Genomic DNA, 21,826 nt, shown 5'->3' on the forward strand with positions numbered 1-21,826 from the left:
CGCCTCCGGACTGCGATCCTGCGTTAGGCGGTCTGGAGGCGGTTAAAACATACCTTTGGTATCCTTCTGTGCATTTTTGATCACAAGAAAATAAAGTTTGTTCCATATGGAAATGAGCCACAATTTGCCCAGCAGGGGCATTTACAGCTTTACATAAAGCCTATGCTTGCCTATTCAAAGAGCCCAGTACCTCCCCTGTGCACTAGTAACTCCCTGCAATGTCACCAATGCTCTTCACCTCTGCCGATAATGTTGCCCCACCGCTCTCTGCCTGGTCCTGCGCATAACAGTACATAGGCGCACACTGGCCTCACTATATGTACTGCACTTGCCTCTCCGCTCTCTGCCTGGGGCTGCGCACCACTGTGCATAGTGTGAGCATCGGCCACACTATATGTACTGCACATGCGAATTGCTGAAAGCGCAGTACAGATAATGAGGCCCCACTATGTAAAATGATGCACAGGCCCAGGCAGAGAGGAAAGGGACGACATTATCGGTAGAGGGGGAGAGAGTCGGTGATGTCAAAAATTAACAGAAATATGCCAAACATGGTATGTTTTAAAATCATGAGTTCAGAACATCCCTAGTTATATGGGTGAAATATAGCTGACAGATTCCTTTTAAAGACCATATAATTATAAGCAAATTGAGGGCAATAATTCTGGTTTGCATAGCCTCTAGGTGTCAGTATATCACTAAGAATAGCATCCAAGAATTAAAAGGGAAATGAAACAAAACTGTGAACTGACTGACAAAAAAGAAGACACAAACATTGTAGACACTGCCACAACACTGCTCTGAACATCTAAGACTCTAGCACGAAAGTAAGTGGATATTATATATATACTGAATGTATTGTTTTGCATTAGAAATAAGTCATTTTACAATGTTGATTTTGTTTTGTATCTTGTGATTCTTTGCAGTACAAAATGTTCAGCATGAGGGTTAATCTGCCATCTGTTCTAATAATCTGCTATTCTCTTGGAACTTGTACAGCAAATCTGGATATCAAAACTCACCCATGTACAATTAAGGAAAAAAATATATCAGTGGTTATTGATTGTAAGGCATGCCACTTAAAAACTGTTCCTTCACCGATCAACTACACAGCTAACTCTGCAGAGTTGCTGTTGTCCAAAAATCATATACATACAGTACATAAAACTGCATTCCATAAATGGCCTAATTTAACAAAAGTGGATTTAAGTTTTAATGCCTATCAACACCGCGGAGAAATGGCTGCAAGCGTTCTAACTATAGACAATGAAGCATTTGTCAAACAAACCAAACTTGAGGCGTTGTTCATCGTTAGCAATAATTTGCATACAATACCAAGTGGACTGCCCATTTCATTACATACTCTAGATTTAGGGAATAATAATATTTTATCAATCAGCAGAAAAAGTTTCTCTGAAATAAAACGCCTGAAGATACTGTATCTGGATCACAACTGTTACTATGGCAATAACTGTTCAGAAGAAGTGAATATTCAAGAAGGAGCATTTTTACTGTTACAAAATTTGACCACCTTGTCTCTATCATCTAATAACTTAAAGAGAGTTCCTCTGGGGCTACCTCCATCCTTAAGAGCACTTTATTTGAAGAACAATAATATAACCTCCATTGGAAAAGAAGACTTTATGGATCTAACTAACTTAAAAATACTTGATTTGAGTGGTAATTGTCCAAGATGCTTTAATGCTGCATTTTATTGCAAACCTTGTCCCGGACAGTCTTCACTAGACATACATCCCAATGCTTTTCAGTACCTTAAGAAACTGGTGAGTCTTAACCTTGGCAATTCTTCTCTTAAATCAGTTCCAAGAATGTGGTTTCAAAACCTAACACAACTGAAAGTTTTGAACTTAGAGAACAATTATCTGGTAACAGAAATGGCATCAGGTGATTTTTTACTTAGTTTATCTTCCCTTCAAAAACTTGATTTGTCTTTTAATTACGAGATAAGAACCTATTTCCGTAATTTGAATCTTTCAGAGAATTTTTCCAAATTAATATCTCTCCAAGAACTGCATGTGCAAGGTTATGTTTTTCAAATAATTACAAACACAACTTTTGCTCCATTACAGAAGATAAAAACATTGAATGTTATAAACTTTGGAACAAACTTCATTAGGCAAGTTAATTTAGATGTCTTTCATAATTTTCATAATTTAACAATGATATATTTATCTGAAAACAGAATTACTCCATTTATTGTAAGACCAAGGCAAGAAGAAAATTTTGGAAAAATTCCCAAAGTTTATAGAAGCTCCATCCATGATGATGCCGCACACAATACAGTAGATAATCCAGTTGATTACCATTTAGAAAATGATAGATGGTCTGATCAAATTATTAAACCCATATGTCTAACATATGGAAAAACTTTAGATCTTAGTTACAATCTCATGTTCTTTATTGCTGCAGAAGAATTTAGTTTGTTATCAGACATAGTATGTTTGAATTTGTCCCATAATAGCATTGATCAAGATTTAAATGGGACAGAATTTGTTCACATGCCAAATCTAACATACTTGGACTTGTCATATAATAAATTAGATTTTGATTCCTCCACAGCTTTTAAGGAACTGCCAAGACTACAAGTGTTAGACCTAAGTTACAATGCAAAGTACTTTATGGTTGAAGGTGTAACTCATAATTTGAATTTTATTGGTAATATCCCCAGTCTAAAAGTGTTAAATATAAGTTGGAATAAAATTTCAACTCTAACTGAATATCATATTAACGAAAGTGGAGTAGAGGAATTGAGGTTTTCAGGAAACCTTTTAAATATCATGTGGGCAAAATGGAACCCACGCTATGAGGATATTTTTAAGAATTTTACTAGTCTAAAAATACTAGATATATCGTTCAATGATCTTGAACAACTTTCTAACAAAATTCTTCTTAATTTACCTCAAAGTCTAACAAAGCTCTACCTATGCAAAAACAAATTAGAGTTATGGCATTGGAAAACACTGAAACACTTGAAAAATCTGAAATTGCTTGATCTTAGCCATAACAGAATAAAAGTGATAGAGTCTAATATGTACAAGTACACATCATCCTTGCAAAAACTTTCACTGCAGAATAATGTGATTTCCCAATTGTTACCTTCTTTTCTTTATAAAGCTACAAGCCTAACAAAACTTGATTTGAGCTCCAACCATATCCAGACAATAAACAAATTAGTGTTTTTGTGGGGAAATGATAACTTTTTAAAAGTTCTGTGGTTGGAAGGAAACCCATTTGATTGTACATGTGAAATCACTGACTTTGTGCAATGGATCATGAAAAACAATGTTACCATTCCACGGCTAGCCACTGATGTTACTTGTGCCACACCTAATAACTGGAAGAAGAGAGGGATTATAACTTTTGACATACAGACCTGTAATGTGGACATGATAGCAATGCTGCTGTTTCTAACATCATCACTGGTAATTATTCCACTAACCGCATTACCAGTTGTGAAACATTTGTTTTATTGGGATGTGTGGTATATATACCACTGGTGCAAGGCAAGACTCAAACGCTTCAAAGTTCATTCTTCAGGAAGCGTGTATGATGCTTTCATCACATATGACGAGACAGATCCAGCTGTTACTGACTGGGTTTATAATGAATTGTGTCATCAGATTGAGAACAAGGGGAAAAAAAGCATACTTCTCTGCCTAGAAGAAAGAGACTGGGAGCCAGGAAAAGCTGTCATAGACAATATTGCACAAAGTATTAACCAAAGTAAAAAGACATTATTTGTTCTCACAAAAAAATACGTAAGAAGCGGAAAGTTCCGGACAGCTTTCTACCTGGCCATGCAAAAGCTGATGGATGAGAATATGGACGTTATTGTCATTGTACTGTTACAGCCTGTTCTACAAAATTCCCAGTACCTGAGACTCAGGAAGGAAATCTGTGCAAGCTCAATTTTAGAGTGGCCCACAAATCCACATGCAGAATATTTTTTTTGGCAAAAAATGAAAAATGTTTTATTGACAGAAAACAGTAGTAGGTACAATAATTTATATACCAATTCTGTCACAACTTGGCAACATGGATAAAAATAGTACATACAGTATGATTTAATATTTAATCATATTATTCATATGCACCATTATAAGTGCCTATTCTCATGGTGGGGACAAATTATAGCTTTGTGGAAAGGAAAAGCCTATTAGATTGACTGGCAGTATACTACTGCCAAACAATAATGATTTTGTATACTGAATATACCAAAGCGTTGTTTGAACGATCAGAAGGCTGAAATGTGAGGTCCACTAGTGGGACTAAATAAATAATTAAAGGTTATCTGTCATCAAAGTCAACACTATCACATCAGGAACACTGTCTGGTAGGGCTGTCATTCATTGTGGCATTTAGAAAAAATCCAATTTAAAAACAAAAATGCAAATTCAGCCTAGGCCATGAGGGTGTGCCCTAGCCATCTCAGCAATTTCACTCTGCTCGCAAAGACAATATGGGGCAGTATTAAGACCAGCATTTTAGACACTGGTCTTAATAACCTATATCTGGCAGTGGATCCACCAGACTCATGAAGAAGCCTCCATTCACTGCTGTAGAACTTACTAATATAGCCTAGCTAGAATGCTCAGCAATTTTTGAAAATCCCATAATCAGTGAATAGAGAGGACATGACACATACACAGACAGCCCTCCAGTCACCGCTATAATACTTCCAAAAATAGCCAAGCTAGCTATATTCAGACGTCCTCTGGCAGTAAACAGAAAAATCTGCTTATGTATAGCTTGCTCTCAATTCATGGTGGCCCTTGTTCTTGAGATCGGAGAGGGACCAACTTGTATCAAACAATTATAGCATATCCTTTTGATATGCCATAAATGTTAAGATGAGACAATCCCTTGAAAGGAAATCTGTCACCCCAGCTGTCAGTGTTTAAAGGGACTCTGTTAACATGATCAACACTATTAAGCCAGCCATATTGCCTGGTAGGGTTGATCATGCTGATTAAAATGATACCCTGTTTTGTAGGTTGCAGTTCTCTATCTTTATGCAAATCAGATAGTTGGAGCACCAAGGGACAGGCTGTAGCGCTTGGAGCACCCCAACACCTACTCCGCTAGTGCTCATTACACTTCCCTCTCCCTTTTGATTGAAAAGTATATAGTCCTGTCTGATGGTGCCTTCGCTGTGACTAACTAATAATCATTAGTAGTCCAGTGTTAAAGGGATTCTGTCAGCAAGATTATGCGTATAGACCTCCAATAGCATGTCAGAAATATAGCAGTATCTATGTTATGAATGCTGTGGTTTTGCTGAAAATACGATTTTATATATATTCAAATCACCTGTGAAAAGTGCCCAAGGGGCTGTCCTAACCATCAGTGGAGTCTCACCATGCCCATTCCGAGTGAGCCCAGCACCTTCCCTCATCTTCAAGTCCCCTCCTAGGTCCTCTGACCTCATTCTGAGGCTGCACTGTAATCTCACATGAGCACTTTTACTTGTCCTTTAAATAAATGTTACTTAAAAGGCACATTTAAAAATGTAAAAATACATATACATGGTACTGCTATAAATGTAGTGGCCTTAACAATAAAGTTATTGCAGTATTTAACCACTTAAATGGGTTTTCTGAGATTTTATTACCAATGACCTATCCTTTGGATAGGTCTTCATTATTTTAATAAGTGGCGTGCAACATCCGGGACCCCCACTGATCAGCTATTTGAGAAGACAGCGCCGCTCGCAATGATATGAGTCTGATACCAAGCAAAACCGCTATACAATGTATGCCACTGTGCTTGGTAAGCTGCGAGAAGGCCGTGGCACTCACAGGTGCCAGTGCCATCTTAAAGAGCTGATTGGCAGGGTTCCTAGGTATCAGACCCCCACTGATCAGATACTGATGACCTATCCTGATGATAGATCATCAGTAGAGTTGAGCGAACACCTGGATGTTCGGGTTCGAGAAGTTCGGCCGAACTTCCCGGAAATGTTCGGGTTCGGGATCCGAACCCGATCCGAACTTCGTCCCGAACCCGAACCCCATTGAAGTCAATGGGGACCCGAACTTTTCGGCACTAAAACGGCTGTAAAACAGCCCAGGAAAGGGCTAGAGGGCTGCAAAAGGCAGCAACATGTAGGTAAATCCCCTGCAAACAAATGTGGATAGGGAAATGAATTAAAATAAAAATTAAATAAATAAAAATTAACCAAAATCAATTGGAGAGAGGTCCCATAGCAGAGAATCTGGCTTCCCGTCACCCACCACTGGAACAGTCCATTCTCAGATATTTAGGCCCCGGCACCCAGGCAGAGGAGAGAGGTCCCGTAACAGAGAATCTGGCTTCATGTCAGCAGAGAATCAGTCTTCATATCATAGCAGAGAATCAGGCTTCACGTCACCCACCACTGCAACAGTCCATTTTCATAAATTTAGGCCCAGCACCCAGGCAGAGGAGAGAGGTCCCGTAACAGAGGATCTGGCTTCATGTCAGCAGAGAATCAGTCTGCATGTCATAGCAGAGAATCAGGCTTCACGTCAGCCACCACTGCAACAGTCCATTGGCATATATTTAGGCCCAGCACCCAGGCAGAGGAGAGAGGTCCCGTAACAGACAATCTGGCTTCATGTCAGCAGAGAATCAGTCTGCATGTCATAGCAGAGAATGAGGCTTCACGTCACCCACCACTGCAACAGTCCATTTTCATAAATTTAGGCCCAGCACCCAGGCAGAGGAGAGAGGTCCCGTAACAGACAATCTGGCTTCATGTCAGCAGAGAATTAGTCTGCATGTCATAGCAGAGAATGAGGCTTCACGTCAGCCACCACTGCAACAGTCCATTGGCATATATTTAGGCCCTGGCACCCAGACAGAGGAGAGGTTCATTCAACTTTGGGTAGCCTCGCAATATAATGGTAAAATGAAAATAAAAATAGGATTGAATGAGGAAGTGCCCTGGAGTCCAATAATATATGGTTAAGGGGAGGTAGTTAATGTCTAATCTGGACAAGGGACGGACAGGTCCTGTAGGATCCATGCCTGGTTCATTTTTATGAACGTCAGCTTGTCCACATTGGCTGTAGACAGGCGGCTGCGTTTGTCTGTAATGACGCCCCCTGCCGTGCTGAATACACGTTCAGACAAAACGCTGGCTGCCGGGCAGGCCAGCACCTCCAAGGCATAAAAGGCTAGCTCTGGCCACGTGGACAATTTAGAGACCCAGAAGTTGAATGGGGCCGAACCATCAGTCAGTACGTGGAGGGGTGTGCACACGTACTGTTCCACCATGTTAGTGAAATGTTGCCTCCTGCTAACACGTTGCGTATCAGGTGGTGGTGCAGTTAGCTGTGGCATGTTGACAAAAGTTTTCCACATCTCTGCCATGCTAACCCTGCCCTCAGAGGAGCTGGCCGTGACACAGCTGCCTTGGCGACCTCTTGCTCCTCCTCTGCCTTGGCCTTGGGCTTCCACTTGTTCCCCTGTGACATTTGGGAATGCTCTCAGTAGCGCGTCTACCAACGTGCGCTTGTACTCGCGCATCTTCCTATCACGCTCCAGTGCAGGAAGTAAGGTGGGCACATTGTCTTTGTAGCGTGGATCCAGCAGGGTGGCAACCCAGTAGTCCGCACAGGTTAAAATGTGGGCAACTCTGCTGTCGTTGCGCAGGCACTGCAGCATGTAGTCGCTCATGTGTGCCAGGCTGCCCAGGGGTAAGGACAAGCTGTCCTCTGTGGGAGGCGTATCGTCATCGTCCTGCCTTTCCCCCCAGCCACGCACCAGTGATGGACCCGAGCTGCGTTGGGTGCCACCCCGCTGTGACCATGCTTCATCCTCATCCTCCTCCACCTCCTCCTCATCCTCGTCCTCCTCGTCCTCCAGTAGTGGGCCCTGGCTGGCCACATTTGTACCTGGCCTCTGCTGTTGCCAAAAACCTCCCTCTGAGTCACTTCGAAGAGACTGGCCTGAAAGTGCTAAAAATGACCCCTCTTCCTCCTCCTCCTCCTCCTCCTCCTCCTGGGCCACCTCCTCTTCCATCATCGCCCTAAGTGTTTTCTCAAGGAGACATAGAAGTGGTATTGTAACGCTGATAACGGTGTCATCGCCACTGGCCATGTTGGTGGAGTACTCGAAACAGCGCAACAGGGCACACAGGTCTCGCATGGAGGCCCAGTCATTGGTGGTGAAGTGGTGCTGTTCTGTAGTGTGACTGACCCGTGCGTGCTGCAGCTGAAACTCCACTATGGCCTGCTGCTGCTCGCACAGTCTGTCCAGCATGTGCAAGGTGGAGTTCCACCTGGTGGGCACGTCGCATATGAGGCGGTGAGCGGGAAGGCCGAAGTTACGCTGTAGCGCAGACAGGCGAGCAGCAGCAGGATGTGAACGCCGGAAGCGCGAACAGACGGCCCGCACTTTATGCAGCAGCTCTGACATGTCGGGGTAGTTGTGAATGAACTTCTGCACCACCAAATTCAGCACATGCGCCAAGCAAGGGATGTGCGTCAAATTGGCTAGTCCCAGAGCTGCAACGAGATTTCGCCCATTATCGCACACCACCAGGCCGGGCTTGAGGCTCACCGGCAGCAACCACTCGTCGGTCTGTTGTTCTATACCCCGCCACAACTCCTGTGCGGTGTGGGGCCTGTCCCCCAAACATATGAGTTTCAGAATGGCCTGCTGACGTTTACCCCGGGCTGTGCTGAAGTTGGTGGTGAAGGTGTGTGGCTGACTGGATGAGCAGGTGGAAGAAGAGGAGGAGGAAGCCGAGAAGGAGGAGGTGGCAACAGGAGGCAAAGAATGTTGCCCTGCGATCCTTGGCGGCGGAAGGACGTGCGCCAAACAGCTCTCCGCCTGGGGCCCAGCTGCCACTACATTTACCCAGTGTGCAGTTAGGGAGATATAGCGTCCCTGGCCGTGCTTACTGGTCCACGTATCTGTGGTTAGGTGGACCTTGCCACAGATGGCGTTGCGCAGTGCACACTTGATTTTATCGGATACTTGGTTGTGCAGGGAAGGCACGGCTCTCTTGGAGAAGTAGTGGCGGCTGGGAACAACATACTGTGGGACAGCAAGCGACATGAGCTGTTTGAAGCTGTCTGTGTCCACCAGCCTAAATGACAGCATTTCATAGGCCAGTAGTTTAGAAATGCTGGCATTCAGGGCCAGGGATCGAGGGTGGCTAGGTGGGAATTTACGCTTTCTCTCAAATGTTTGTGAGATGGAGAGCTGAACGCTGCCGTGTGACATGGTTGAGACGCTTGGTGACGGAGGTGGTGGTGGTGGTGTTGGTGGTACATCCCCTGTTTGCTGGGCGGCAGGTGCCAACGTTCCTCCAGAGGCGGAGGAAGAGGCCGAGGCGGCAGCAGCAGAAGAGGCCGAGGCGGCAGCAGCAGAAGAGGTAGCAGGGGGAGCCTGAGTGACTTCCTTGGTTTTAAGGTGTTTACTCCACTGCAGTTCATGCTTTGCATGCAGGTGCCTGGTCATGCAGGTTGTGCTCAGGTTCAGAACGTTAATGCCTCGCTTAAGGCTCTGATGGCACAGCGTGCAAACCACTCGGGTCTTGTCGTCAGCACATTGTTTGAAGAAGTGCCATGCCAGGGAACTCCTTGAAGCTGCCTTTGGGGTGCTCGGTCCCAGATGGCGGCGGGCAGTAGCAGGCGGAGTCTCTTGGCGGCGGGTGTTCTGCTTTTGCCCACTGCTCCCTCTTTTGCTACGCTGTTGGCTCGGTCTCACCACTGCCTCTTCCTCCGAACTGTGAAAGTCAGTGGCACGACCTTCATTCCATGTGGGGTCTAGGACCTCATCATCCCCTGCATCGTCTTCCACCCAGTCTTGATCCCTGACCTCCTGTTCAGTCTGCACACTGCAGAAAGACGCAGCAGTTGGCACCTGTGTTTCGTCATCATCAGAGACATGCTGAGGTGGTATTCCCATGTCCTCATCATCAGGAAACATAAGTGGTTGTGCGTCAGTGCATTCTATATCTTTCACTGCTGGGGAAGGGCTAGGTGGATGCCCTTGGGAAACCCTGCCAGCGGAGTCTTCAAACAGCATAAGAGACTGCTGCATAACTTGAGGCTGAGACAGTTTCCCTGGTATGCATGGGGGTGATGTGACAGACTGATGGGGTTGGTTTTCAGGCGCCATCTGTGCGCTTTCTGCAGAAGACTGGGTGGGAGATAATGTGAACGTGCTGGATCCACTGTCGGCCACCCAATTGACTAATGCCTGTACCTGCTCAGGCCTTACCATCCTTAGAACGGCATTGGGCCCCACCATATATCGCTGTAAATTCTGGCGGCTACTGGGACCTGAGGTAGTTGGTACACTAGGACGTGTGGATGTGGCAGAACGGCCACGTCCTCTCCCAGCACCAGAGGGTCCACTAACACCACCACGACCATGTCCACGTCCGCGTCCCTTACTAGATGTTTTTCTCATTGTTATGGTTCACCACAACAACAAAAATATTATTTGGCCCAATGTATTGTATTCAAATTCAGCGGGATATAAATTTGAGGCCTAGTATTTAGGCGCTGGGTGACCGGTATGGATTTAGTGACAGAATTAGACTTGGAAATGCACAGTAGCGTGTGTGTGAAGTTATTCTGAATGACCCTATGTGCACCTTGAATATTATATACCCTTTTAGGGATAGATTTCAAATAGCTCTGATATAGCAGAAACCACTAAATTATGAAATTGCTAAATTGGGAATTGTATTTCAACCCAGAACAAAAAATGTGCTTTGACGGACACTAAATAACTTTCCCAGCCACAACAGGACAGCGGTAACGAGAGATTTAGCGGGATATAAATTTGAGGCCTAGTATTTAGGCGCTGGGTGACCGGTATGGATTTAGTGACAGAATTAGACTTGGAAATGCACAGTAGCGTGTGTGTGAAGTTATTCTGAATGACCCTATGTGCACCTTGAATATTATATACCCTTTTAGGGATAGATTTCAAATAGCTCTGATATAGCAGGAACCACTAAATTATGAAATTGCTAAATTGGGAATTGTACTTCAACCCAGAACAAAAAATGTGCTTTGACGGACACTAAATAACTTTCCCAGCCACAACAGTACAGCGGTAACGAGAGATTTAGCGGGATATAAATTTGAGGCCTAGTATTTAGGCGCTGGGTGACCGGTATGGATTTAGCGACAGAATTAGACTTGGAAATGCACAGTAGCGTGTGTGTGAAGTTATTCTGAATGACCCTATGTGCACCTTGAATATTATATACCCTTTTAGGGATAGATTTCAAATAGCTCTGATATAGCAGGAACCACTAAATTATGAAATTGCTAAATTGGGAATTGTACTTCAACCCAGAACAAAAAATGTGCTTTGACGGACACTAAATAACTTTCCCAGCCACAACAGGACAGCGGTAACGAGAGATTTAGCGGGATATAAATTTGAGGCCTAGTATTTAGGCGCTGGGTGACCGGTATGGATTTAGTGACAGAATTAGACTTGGAAATGCACAGTAGCGTGTGTGTGAAGTTATTCTGAATGACCCTATGTGCACCTTGAATATTATATATCCTTTTAGGGATAGATTTCAAATAGCTCTGATATAGCAGAAACCACTAAATTATGAAATTGCTAAATTGGGAATTGTATTTCAACCCAGAACAAAAAATGTGCTTTGACGGACACTAAATAACTTTCCCAGCCACAACAGGACAGCGGTAACGAGAGATTTAGCGGGATATAAATTTGAGGCCTAGTATTTAGGCGCTGGGTGACCGGTATGGATTTAGTGACAGAATTAGACTTGGAAATGCACAGTAGCGTGTGTGTGAAGTTATTCTGAATGACCCTATGTGCACCTTGAATATTATATACCCTTTTAGGGATAGATTTCAAATAGCTCTGATATAGCAGAAACCACTAAATTATGAAATTGCTAAATTGGGAATTGTATTTCAACCCAGAACAAAAAATGTGCTTTGACGGACACTAAATAACTTTCCCAGCCACAACAGGACAGCGGTAACGAGAGATTTAGCGGGATATAAATTTGAGGCCTAGTATTTAGGCGCTGGGTGACCGGTATGGATTTAGTGACAGAATTAGACTTGGAAATGCACAGTAGCGTGTGTGTGAAGTTATTCTGAATGACCCTATGTGCACCTTGAATATTATATACCCTTTTAGGGATAGATTTCAAATAGCTCTGATATAGCAGAAACCACTAAATTATGAAATTGCTAAATTGGGAATTGTATTTCAACCCAGAACAAAAAATGTGCTTTGACAGACACTAAATAACTTTCCCAGCCACAACAGGACAGCGGTAACGAGAGATTTAGCGGGATATAAATTTGAGGCCTAGTATTTAGGCGCTGGGTGACCGGTATGGATTTAGTGACAGAATTAGACTTGGAAATGCACAGTAGCGTGTGTGTGAAGTTATTCTGAATGACCCTATGTGCACCTTGAATATTATATACCCTTTTAGGGATAGATTTCAAATAGCTCTGATATAGCAGGAACCACTAAATTATGAAATTGCTAAATTAGGAATTGTACTTCAACCCAGAACAAAAAATGTGCTTTGACGGACACTAAATAACTTTCCCAGCCACAACAGGACAGCGGTAACGAGAGATTTAGCGGGATATAAATTTGAGGCCTAGTATTTAGGCGCTGGGTGACCGGTATGGATTTAGTGACAGAATTAGACTGGGATATGGCCAAAAAATAACCACACTATTGCTGGTTAAATGCACTTGGTGACGGGCGCAGCTTGCCCCTGATGTAGTATATGGCCAAAAAATGAACAGACTATTGCTGGTTAAATGCACTTGGTGTCACAGCTTGACGAACCACGCTACTGAGGGTTAAATGCACTTGGTGACGGGCGCAGCTTGCCCCTGATGTAGTATATGGCCAAAAAATGAACAGACTATTGCTGGTTAAATGCACTTGGTGACGGGCGCAGCTTGCCCCTGATTTAGTATATGGCCAAAAAATGAACAGACTATTGCTGGTTAAATGCACTTGGTGTGATAGCTTGACCAACCACACTACTGAGGGTTAAATGCACTTGGTGACGGGCGCAGCTTGCCCCTGATGTAGTATATGGCCAAAAAATGAACAGACTATTGCTGGTTAAATGCACTTGGTGACGGGCGCAGCTTGCCCCTGATTTAGTATATGGCCAAAAAATGAACAGACTATTGCTGGTTAAATGCACTTGGTGTGATAGCTTGACCAACCACACTACTGAGGGTTAAATGCACTTGGTGACGGGCGCAGCTTGCCCCTGATGTAGTATATGGCCAAAAAATGAACAGACTATTGCTGGTTAAATGCACTTGGTGTCACAGCTTGACGAACCACACTACTGAGGGTTAAATGCACTTGGTGACGGGCGCAGCTTGCCCCTGATGTAGTATATGGCCAAAAAATAAACAGACTATTGCTGGTTAAATGCACTTGGTGTGACAGCTTCACCCTGATGTAGGCTTTAGCCAAAAAACAACCACACCATTGAGGGTTAAATGCACTTGGTGACAGGCGCAGCTTGCCCCTGATTTAGTATATGGCCAAAAAATGAACAGACTATTGCTGGTTAAATGCACTTGGTGTCACAGCTTCACCCTGATGTAGGCTTTAGCCAAAAAACAACCACACCATTGAGGGTTAATTGCACTTGGTCGCAGCTTGGATGCACTTGGTCGCAGCACCGCACAAGACACAAAATGGCCACCGATCACCCCAGAAAAAAGTGACTGACAAACGGTCTGGGCAGCCTAAAAACAGTGAGTGAGCATGTGAATTTCAGCAGCTCAATGATGCACAGCTGCAGATCGATCGATTAATAAAGTGAAGTCCTTTGGAGGAGTTAATCTGCCTAATCTCGCCCTACTGTCGCATCCGCAACCTCTCCCTACGCTAATCAGAGCAGAGTGACGGGCGGCGCTATGTGACTCCAGCTTAAATAGAGGCTGGGTCACATGGTGCTCTGGCCAATCACAGCCATGCCAATAGTAGGCATGGCTGTGACGGCCTCTTGGGGCAAGTAGTATGACGCTTGTTGATTGGCTGCTTTGCAGCCTTTCAAAAAGCGCCAAGAAAGCGTCACAAAAGCGCCAAGAAAGCGACGAACACCGAACCCGAACCCGGACTTTTACGAAAATTCGGTACGAACCCGAACTATACAGTTCGAGTTCGCTCATCCCTAATCATCAGTATTAAAATCTCAGAAAACCCCTTTAAGGGCCAATCAAATTTTGGGAGAAACTTTAAATTTTTCCCTCCCTATCTTTAAAGAGTCATACCTTTTTTTTTTTCCTGTTATAAATTGTACTGAGAATCTGTAAAAACAATTGGTGGATGGAGATTGTAGGAAAATGGAATTCCACTTTTGCTTTTTTGCGTTTCTTTTATAACATTCACACTGCCATAAAAAAATGTAAATAAGCACATTATATATAACCATGACATACTGTAAATAGTAATATAAAAGGATTATTCTGTTACCATATTTTCCCTGTGTAAAAGTATATATTTGCTTAAAAATCTCAGATATAACCTTGTTGTTGCATTTTCTAGGCTTTGCAATTTGTATCTGCACTATGCTCAGAAAGTACACACTTTGGTTCCTTCCTGACTAGGTGCAGACAGGCACCTAAAATGACAGGTGACAGTAGCAGACCAAGATGAATAAATGAACAGACCAGGTCAAAACCAGAAGACAGCAACAGAGCCAAATCAATAGACAATAGGAGTAGCAATGCCAAGCCAGGTCAAACACAGAAGGTGATGTCAAGGTCCAAATACAACCGGAGGAAGGGTCAAGATCCAGGCAGAAGTCAGACAACAGGATTCACAATGGCAAAATCGGCAGTCAGTGGCAGGCCCAGGAACACAGTCCAAAGTCCAAAACCCAGACAATAATAATAAGGCAAACAAGCAAGTAAGGCTTTGACAGACCAAATAACAGGAAACTATGGTCAGCAGTTGCATGATTAAATACTCCTCCCTGCAGGTCACATGATGCACCATGACTCACGTGACCCGCATGACCTCATCTGCATCTGATTGGCCAGCGCTTCGGACTGGCTGCTATTGAAACTGGACATTGGCACTGCCACTTGCTGGCAGTCATTGCTGCTGGCATCCAGGACTTAACAGTAATATAAGGACAGAGGCACAAGGAAATGCCCCCCCCCCCCCAATCCTTCTACAAAACACACTGCACACTGGTATTGACAGCAGGTACACTGGCAGGATCAGGTCAGACACAACATCGGACATACAGATTGGCAAGGACTGGACAGGCAAACAGAAGATGATTTAGAAACTGTTGATGTTGTTCAGTCAAGGGCAGCACAAACAGAAAGAGGTATTAACCCCTACAAGGTACACAAAAACACAGCAAGGAAGAGGCAATTAACCCCTGCCATACTGAACAGGGAAGGGATACATACATAATGATGACATTCACACCCTCTAGAAACTGGAACCAGGATACATGGAGCAGCAGCACCTGTAAGTAGCCATACTGAAACATGTCCCTAAAGCATTCCCACAAGCAGCCAGTGCTGGAATGCTCACAGCAATGACACCTGTTAACACCTTAGTAACAATATTAATGGAATGTTTGTGGTGAAAGTACATGGTCTGATGCAGTAATGCGTCTGCTAAAACAAATATTTTTGTAAAATGCGTTCAATTATATCACTGATATACCAATGCAATTTTAGCTGTGAAATGTCTTTAACCCCTCTTTCTGTTTGTGCGCCCCTTGACTGAACAAGTCTGGTCTTTAAAGATGGCGCCGCTTGTTTTTTTTGCTGTTTTCAACTGCAGAGCCCAGAGGCTAATGGCTGCAGAAATGAACAGTGCAGGAATATATTTAATCCTGCAGTAAGACAAATAACACAGGTGCAATCAGCTCACCACCACAATGTTCTCCTCAGTGCTTGGATGCAGGGGAATCAACTTTGATCCAAAATGGAGAAAAGAGCGATTCCAGCAATTGGAAGTTGAAAATAAAACATATCCTTTATTGAAGAAAATTAAAATGGTACATGTACAGCACAGGTAGATAAATTCCCATGGACAAGGTCTGCACATTTCAGACTAAGACTAGTCTTAGGCTTTGATAAGGATTAGGCATTGATCTATATCGCCTGATGCAGTAATGTGTCCACTAACACTGATATAATAATTCAATGTTTGCAGAAAAATGTCTTTGAACTACATGTTCAATTATTTCATGAATATAGGAATGCAATTTTTGTGGTGAAATGTCTGAACTACACGGGCATAATGCACTGAAATGGTATTTAGAAGAAAGAAATGCGCAGTTGTTCCACGTTTCCAGCAGAATACTGTCGAGGTGCTGCTGGCTTTAAAACCTATAAATTAGGATTTTTTTTATTTTTATTTTTTGAAAGCTGTGTTCATACACTGGGAAAATGACTTTCCTATGCAAGGGGTTTTGTATTGCAGAACTAGCTGCCAGCATACAACTTTCTGATAAATAAGTGGGTTTTGGGTTGCAGTTTGGGCACTCAGTCTCTAAAAGGTTCTCCGTCACTGCCCTATAGTGTCCCTATCATACTAATTTAGTTGCTTGTATAAGTAATAGCTTTTTGTCAAACACTGCCATAACAAAGTGGTTTCAGCAAAGTGTAGTTTACTGAGACAGTTTTGTCTAGATGTTGTTCTGGGCTGGATTTCATGTGGACTGGGGGATAGGTTTGGTAGTGGGATCTGCCAGTCCACACCCTGCCACTACATGTATTGTCTTTTGTCGGAGGTGATCGCAGGTGAGGCCTTCTGCTGTAATCACAGAGGGATAAAACAACCCTCTGTGTATGACTTGAAGGAAGAAAGGCTGAAGAGGCCTGAGAGAGAAAACTTTTAAGCAGAGGCTCTGTGTGGTCTCAGCCCTCCGGGCCACAAGGCTTTGTAAAGCCTGAACATTGGGGGGCCCAGCGATGCCTACAGAAAGAGGGTAACGCGGTCAGAGTCGGTAGGACTTCTGGACCATCTCCCCCCAAGGGTGCTGGTGTGGTTGCAGCCTGGAAGCTGCTGGACTGTATGTGGCTGAGGGGCCACGAGGCCATGTGAAGCCTGATCTCTTCCCGTATGGACTTGTGTCTGATGAGCAGACCTGCTAAGGCTTGGAGCCTGAGACCCTGTGCTTAGAGGTGGGTCAATATTAGGAAGTGCCTAGACGGGCAGGTGTTTATTTTGCTGTTATGTTTGTACTGAAGTGCCAAAATAAATAATTATTTGGACTTTAAATCCGCTGTGTGCGAAGTCTGTAATTGCGACCCACTGAGAGAGAGCCATAGCGCAGAGCCAATAAAAGTCAAAAATTTTTAGAGCAGTTTTACCAATTGCCCCAAAATTTGTGACCTTTTCCCTCCATTATTCAGATTTGAGCTAATGATAAATTTGGCCCTGTCAGTTTATTTTGTTCTGCTATATTGTTTCCGCTATTTCGAATTAGAAAATTTAATAAACAGATTTAAAAAAAAATTGAAAAGGTATCATTGAAAAGTACAGATTTCTCTGGAAAAAATGAGGCCTCACATAGCTCCATAAATGTAAATATAAAAAAATGGGGGTCAGAATATGGCATAAAAAGAAAAAAAAATCCCCAAAGTTTTTATTTTTATTATTGAAACACAAGAAAACACTATACAAATGTGATATCATTTTAATAGTACTGGCATAGGGAATTAGATAACAGGTCAGACTAACAGTCATTTTTTTTTCCAGCTCCACCCCATTTAGAATTTTCAGCTTCCTACTACATTGTATGCAATATACAATTGTGCCATTAGAAAGTACAACTTGTCACACAAAAAACAAGCCCTTATACAGCTATGTGAACAGAAAAAAGTTGTGGCTCTGGGAAGGCAGGGAGAAAAAACAAGAAACGCAAAATGAAAAAATCGCCTAGTCTTCCAAGGGCAAATACAAGGCACTTAAAAATGTATTGTGATTGTCCATATTGTCTCCTTTGCTGACTTTGTAAATCTCAGGAGTTACAACCAGGAGTTGCAACCACCCCGTAATCCAGCAGTGGTGGCCATGCTTGCATAAAATTGTAAAAAGAGACGGCCTCTCTGGTGGTGGGACCATAATTGTATGCATAGGCACGCATGTGCAGCAGCTCCTGTCCCAACCACCTTGTACCTGCTCTGCAGTGGTGGCTGTAACGAGGGGTGCACCTAGCCTTTCTGCTGTCTTAGGCGAAAATTTAAACGGCACCCCCTCAATGCCAATTTCTTAACCTAACCCCTTTGCCACAATAAAAGCGCTCATTGCCCATGGCCCTTCCGCTGCCCCCCTCTTGCCCCTAATTGGTGCTGCCTGAGGTGATCGCCTCACCTGGCCTCATTGGTGGTGCACCCCTGGCTGTAACCCCTGGAAACAAGCAGTGTATCATGCACTACTGCTGCACTAGGTGTCCCATATGTTATCTACTCTCTGGCAAACTTCCTGATGAGTCTATTTACTGGGCAAAATACATTGAAGGAAGAGTAAGGATTTGCTTGGCATAATGATGGGGCATAACGATGTGGGGCATTTAAGAGGGCATAGCTGTGTGTGTGTGGAGGGGTCACTAAAGGGGGCATAACTGTGATGGGAGCATTACAGTGGGGGCCATCTAAGGGGGGATAACTGCATGTGGGGGGCCACAAAAGGGGGCATAACTATGATAGGGGCATCATTATGTGGGGGACCATCTAAGGGGAAGTAACTGTGGTGGCGGCCGCTCAAGGGGGCATAACTATGATAGGGGTATCACTGTGTAGAAGGGCCGCCTAAGGTGGCATAACTCTGTCACTTAGAGGGCATCAATGTGTGGGGTACCACTTAAAGGGGTTGTCAGGGTTCAGAGCTGAACCCGGACATACCCATAATTTCACCCCAGCAGCCCCCCTGATTTGAGCATCAGAGCAGTTCATGCTCTGATGCTCTCCTTTGCCCTGTGCTAGATCACGTAGGGCAAGGGCTCTTTTGTTTACAATCACACACTGCCGTGTGTTCGGTGACATCACCGGCTATAATGGGCATGCTTTAGCGCTGCCCTAGCCGTATTTGCTAGGGCAGCGCTAAAGCCCGCCCATAAGTGCCAGTGATGTCACCGAGCTTCCTGGAAGCCCCATGGAGAGCCCGGTACATCATCGGAACTCCCAAAAATGCCTTTGCCCTGTGCGATTTAGCGCTGGGCAAAGTAGAGCATCGGAGCATGAACTGCTGCGATGCTCAAGTCAGGGGGGCTGCCTGGGTGAAAATCAAGGTATTTTCACCCCTTTAATGGGATATCATACTGTTTAAGAACCTCTTAAGGGGGCACTATACTGTGTGGGGGGCCACTTAAGCGGGCATAACTCTCTAAGGGGGCATTTAAGAGGGCTTCACTGTGAGAGGGGGAACTTAAGGGATAATTCTACCGTGATATGGGTACTAAGTATTGTACTGTTCAAAGAGCACTAGGGGAGCATCCTTATTGTTAGGTGGCATTAAGAGGGCATTCTTACTGTGTGGGGAAGCACTAAGGGGATACTATTTCTGTGTGGTTGTCAGAAAGGAGGATCAGGTTGGATTAGAGATGTGGCTACATGCCACTGGTGCCTGGTATGGATCTAAAGATAAGTATGCCTGAGGGAAAGACTGTGCAGAGACAGCATAGTGTTCCAGCATACAGAGAGAGAGAGGGCACTCAGGCGGAGGGATAGCCATCACTGCAGAACCCACCAAGTTAGCTGGAGTGAATCATCATGCCAGCTATTGTACCGTATTGTTTACTGACAGAGGAAGTGGTTAATTTCCCATACAGTGAAATATAATGTATTATAAGCAGAAATAAAATACGCTTGGTGAGCTTTTATAATATTTGACTTCCCCTAGCATTTTTCCAGAGGAAGTTGTACCCTTAAAAACTATGGGCCAGATTTATCATTAGCTCAGGTCAGAATAATGGAGTGAAAAAGTCCCAAACGCTAAAACTGCGCATTAATTTGCGACTTTTTTCTGCTCTGCACTATGCCAGTTTTCTGAAAGTGGGCGTGTTTTCTTATGTAAATGAATCTCTAGACAGATTTACTATTGGGACTATTTAAAAAAGTCGCAAAAAAGTCGCAAAAAAGTTGCAATTTCACTCCAGTGAGGACCATGCTTATCTTATGAGACTTTTTAATAGAACATGCGACTTTTTCATAAAAACGTGCGACTTTTTCGTAAAGATGTGCGACTTTTGTAAAGCTGCTTACTGATGGATAAACTGCTACCGTCAAACCACATTTATTACAGTCTTAAAGGGCCGATCATAAATCTGACTTGGCTAAAACTGACTTTAGCCATATGTGAAAGTGGAGTGAGCTGTCAGAGTAATGATAAATCTGGCCCTATAAGTGGTAGCGAGTCGTTATGACACCTGAAACTTAGAGAGGCTGGGGTTGGACTAGGAGCCATACAGCATTTTCTTTGCATGGGTTATTGATCCAATTTGTAAGCTCTAATAAGCATTAAACCTCTCAGTGAGATCCACTAACTTCTCTGCCCACCACTGTGAGAGTAACCAGTAAGAGTTGTGATACAGTTTCTGACTAACCGTAACAGTACCACTGAGAAGTACTGCCAAGAATTGTGCCTCTTGCGAGATAAATAAATCTTATGTTTTTGCATCAGAATCTGTGTTGCGACATTCCTTTTAGAGAAGTACCGCTCCCCTGCACTTTTACATTAGAATTGTGGTGTACTGCCATTGAGGGAAAGAAATGTTAGGGCGTTTCCTACTGTCAACTGTGGAAGAATAGAAGGTTACTTTATGTTATATTAGTCTTGAAGGTAGGTTAGCAGTGGGAAGCTGGAACAGGTGATGTTATTGCGTCAGGATGTTGGGCAAAATCTATAAGAGGTCTCCGACTGCCGAGCTATTTATGATGCTGCTGTCATTGTACTTGACGGACCTCTGTCACCTTGATACTGCAGCTATACCCTTGCTTTTTGATAGAAGCAGTTTCCATTTTTCCACAGTAGATGGCAGTATTGGCTAAAAGTTTGTCTCCAGAATCGGTTACACTAGCAACAATGTTATGCTGCTAAATTCATCTATACCTATGTAGTGTAATAAAAATGCCAAACAATTCCAAAGAGAATGTAAAAAGAACAGCACATATGGGGATAGGTAATGTAATAACATGCACTATATGGATAAAAGTATTGGGACACCTACAAACAGTGGCATAGCGTGGGTTGCCAGCACCCGGGGCAAGCCAAAAATTGTCCCCCCCCCAGCCTGTGGGCACGCCCATTTTAACAGATAATGTAGTAGATTCATCTGCAGTCCTATGTAACACCACAGATAACAGTAATAACTCTGTGAGTACAGATAATGTAGTAGATCTCACCTGCAGTCCTATGTAACACCTCAGATAACACAGTGATAACTCTGAGTACAGATAATGTAGTAGATGTCACTTGCAGTCCTATGTAACACTACAGATAACTCAGTGATAACTCTCTGAGTACAGATAATGTAGCAGATGGGTGTGAGCCCCCAGAATTCAGAACACGCACAGTGTGACCTGAAGTCTGGGCCAGGAAGGGGCAGGGTGGGTCAAATTCTCAATCTCCTCCCCCATGACCATATCTGTTACATCCAGTGACGCCTCCTGTTATATAGACTTTTCTCAACGTCTTCATTCAGAGATAAGACCGCCATGACACCTTCTTTCAGCGGCTTCTCGTCTCTGCAGAGTTTCACAGAAATTTTTTTAGGTTTCTCACTTTACTATCATCCTTTCCTTCCTGGTGTCTCAACAACTCCTCCTGCTGCCCCCCA

At 43.7% G+C, this 21,826-nt stretch overlaps 1 protein-coding gene across 1 annotated transcript; it reads left to right on the forward strand.

Moving 5' to 3' along the window:
- Window positions 1–769: 769 nt before the first annotated feature.
- LOC122930969 (toll-like receptor 8) lies at window positions 770–4,081 on the forward strand. Its single transcript, XM_044284780.1, has 2 exons — window positions 770–827; window positions 927–4,081. Exon 2 carries the CDS (start codon window positions 933–935, stop codon window positions 4,062–4,064), a length of 3,132 nt encoding a protein of 1,043 aa, XP_044140715.1. The 5' UTR covers window positions 770–827; window positions 927–932; the 3' UTR covers window positions 4,065–4,081.
- Window positions 4,082–21,826: the final 17,745 nt, after the last annotated feature.

The sequence above is a fragment of the Bufo gargarizans genome, chromosome 3, assembly GCF_014858855.1.
Source record: "Bufo gargarizans isolate SCDJY-AF-19 chromosome 3, ASM1485885v1, whole genome shotgun sequence".
Taxonomy (NCBI): Eukaryota; Metazoa; Chordata; class Amphibia; order Anura; family Bufonidae; genus Bufo; species Bufo gargarizans.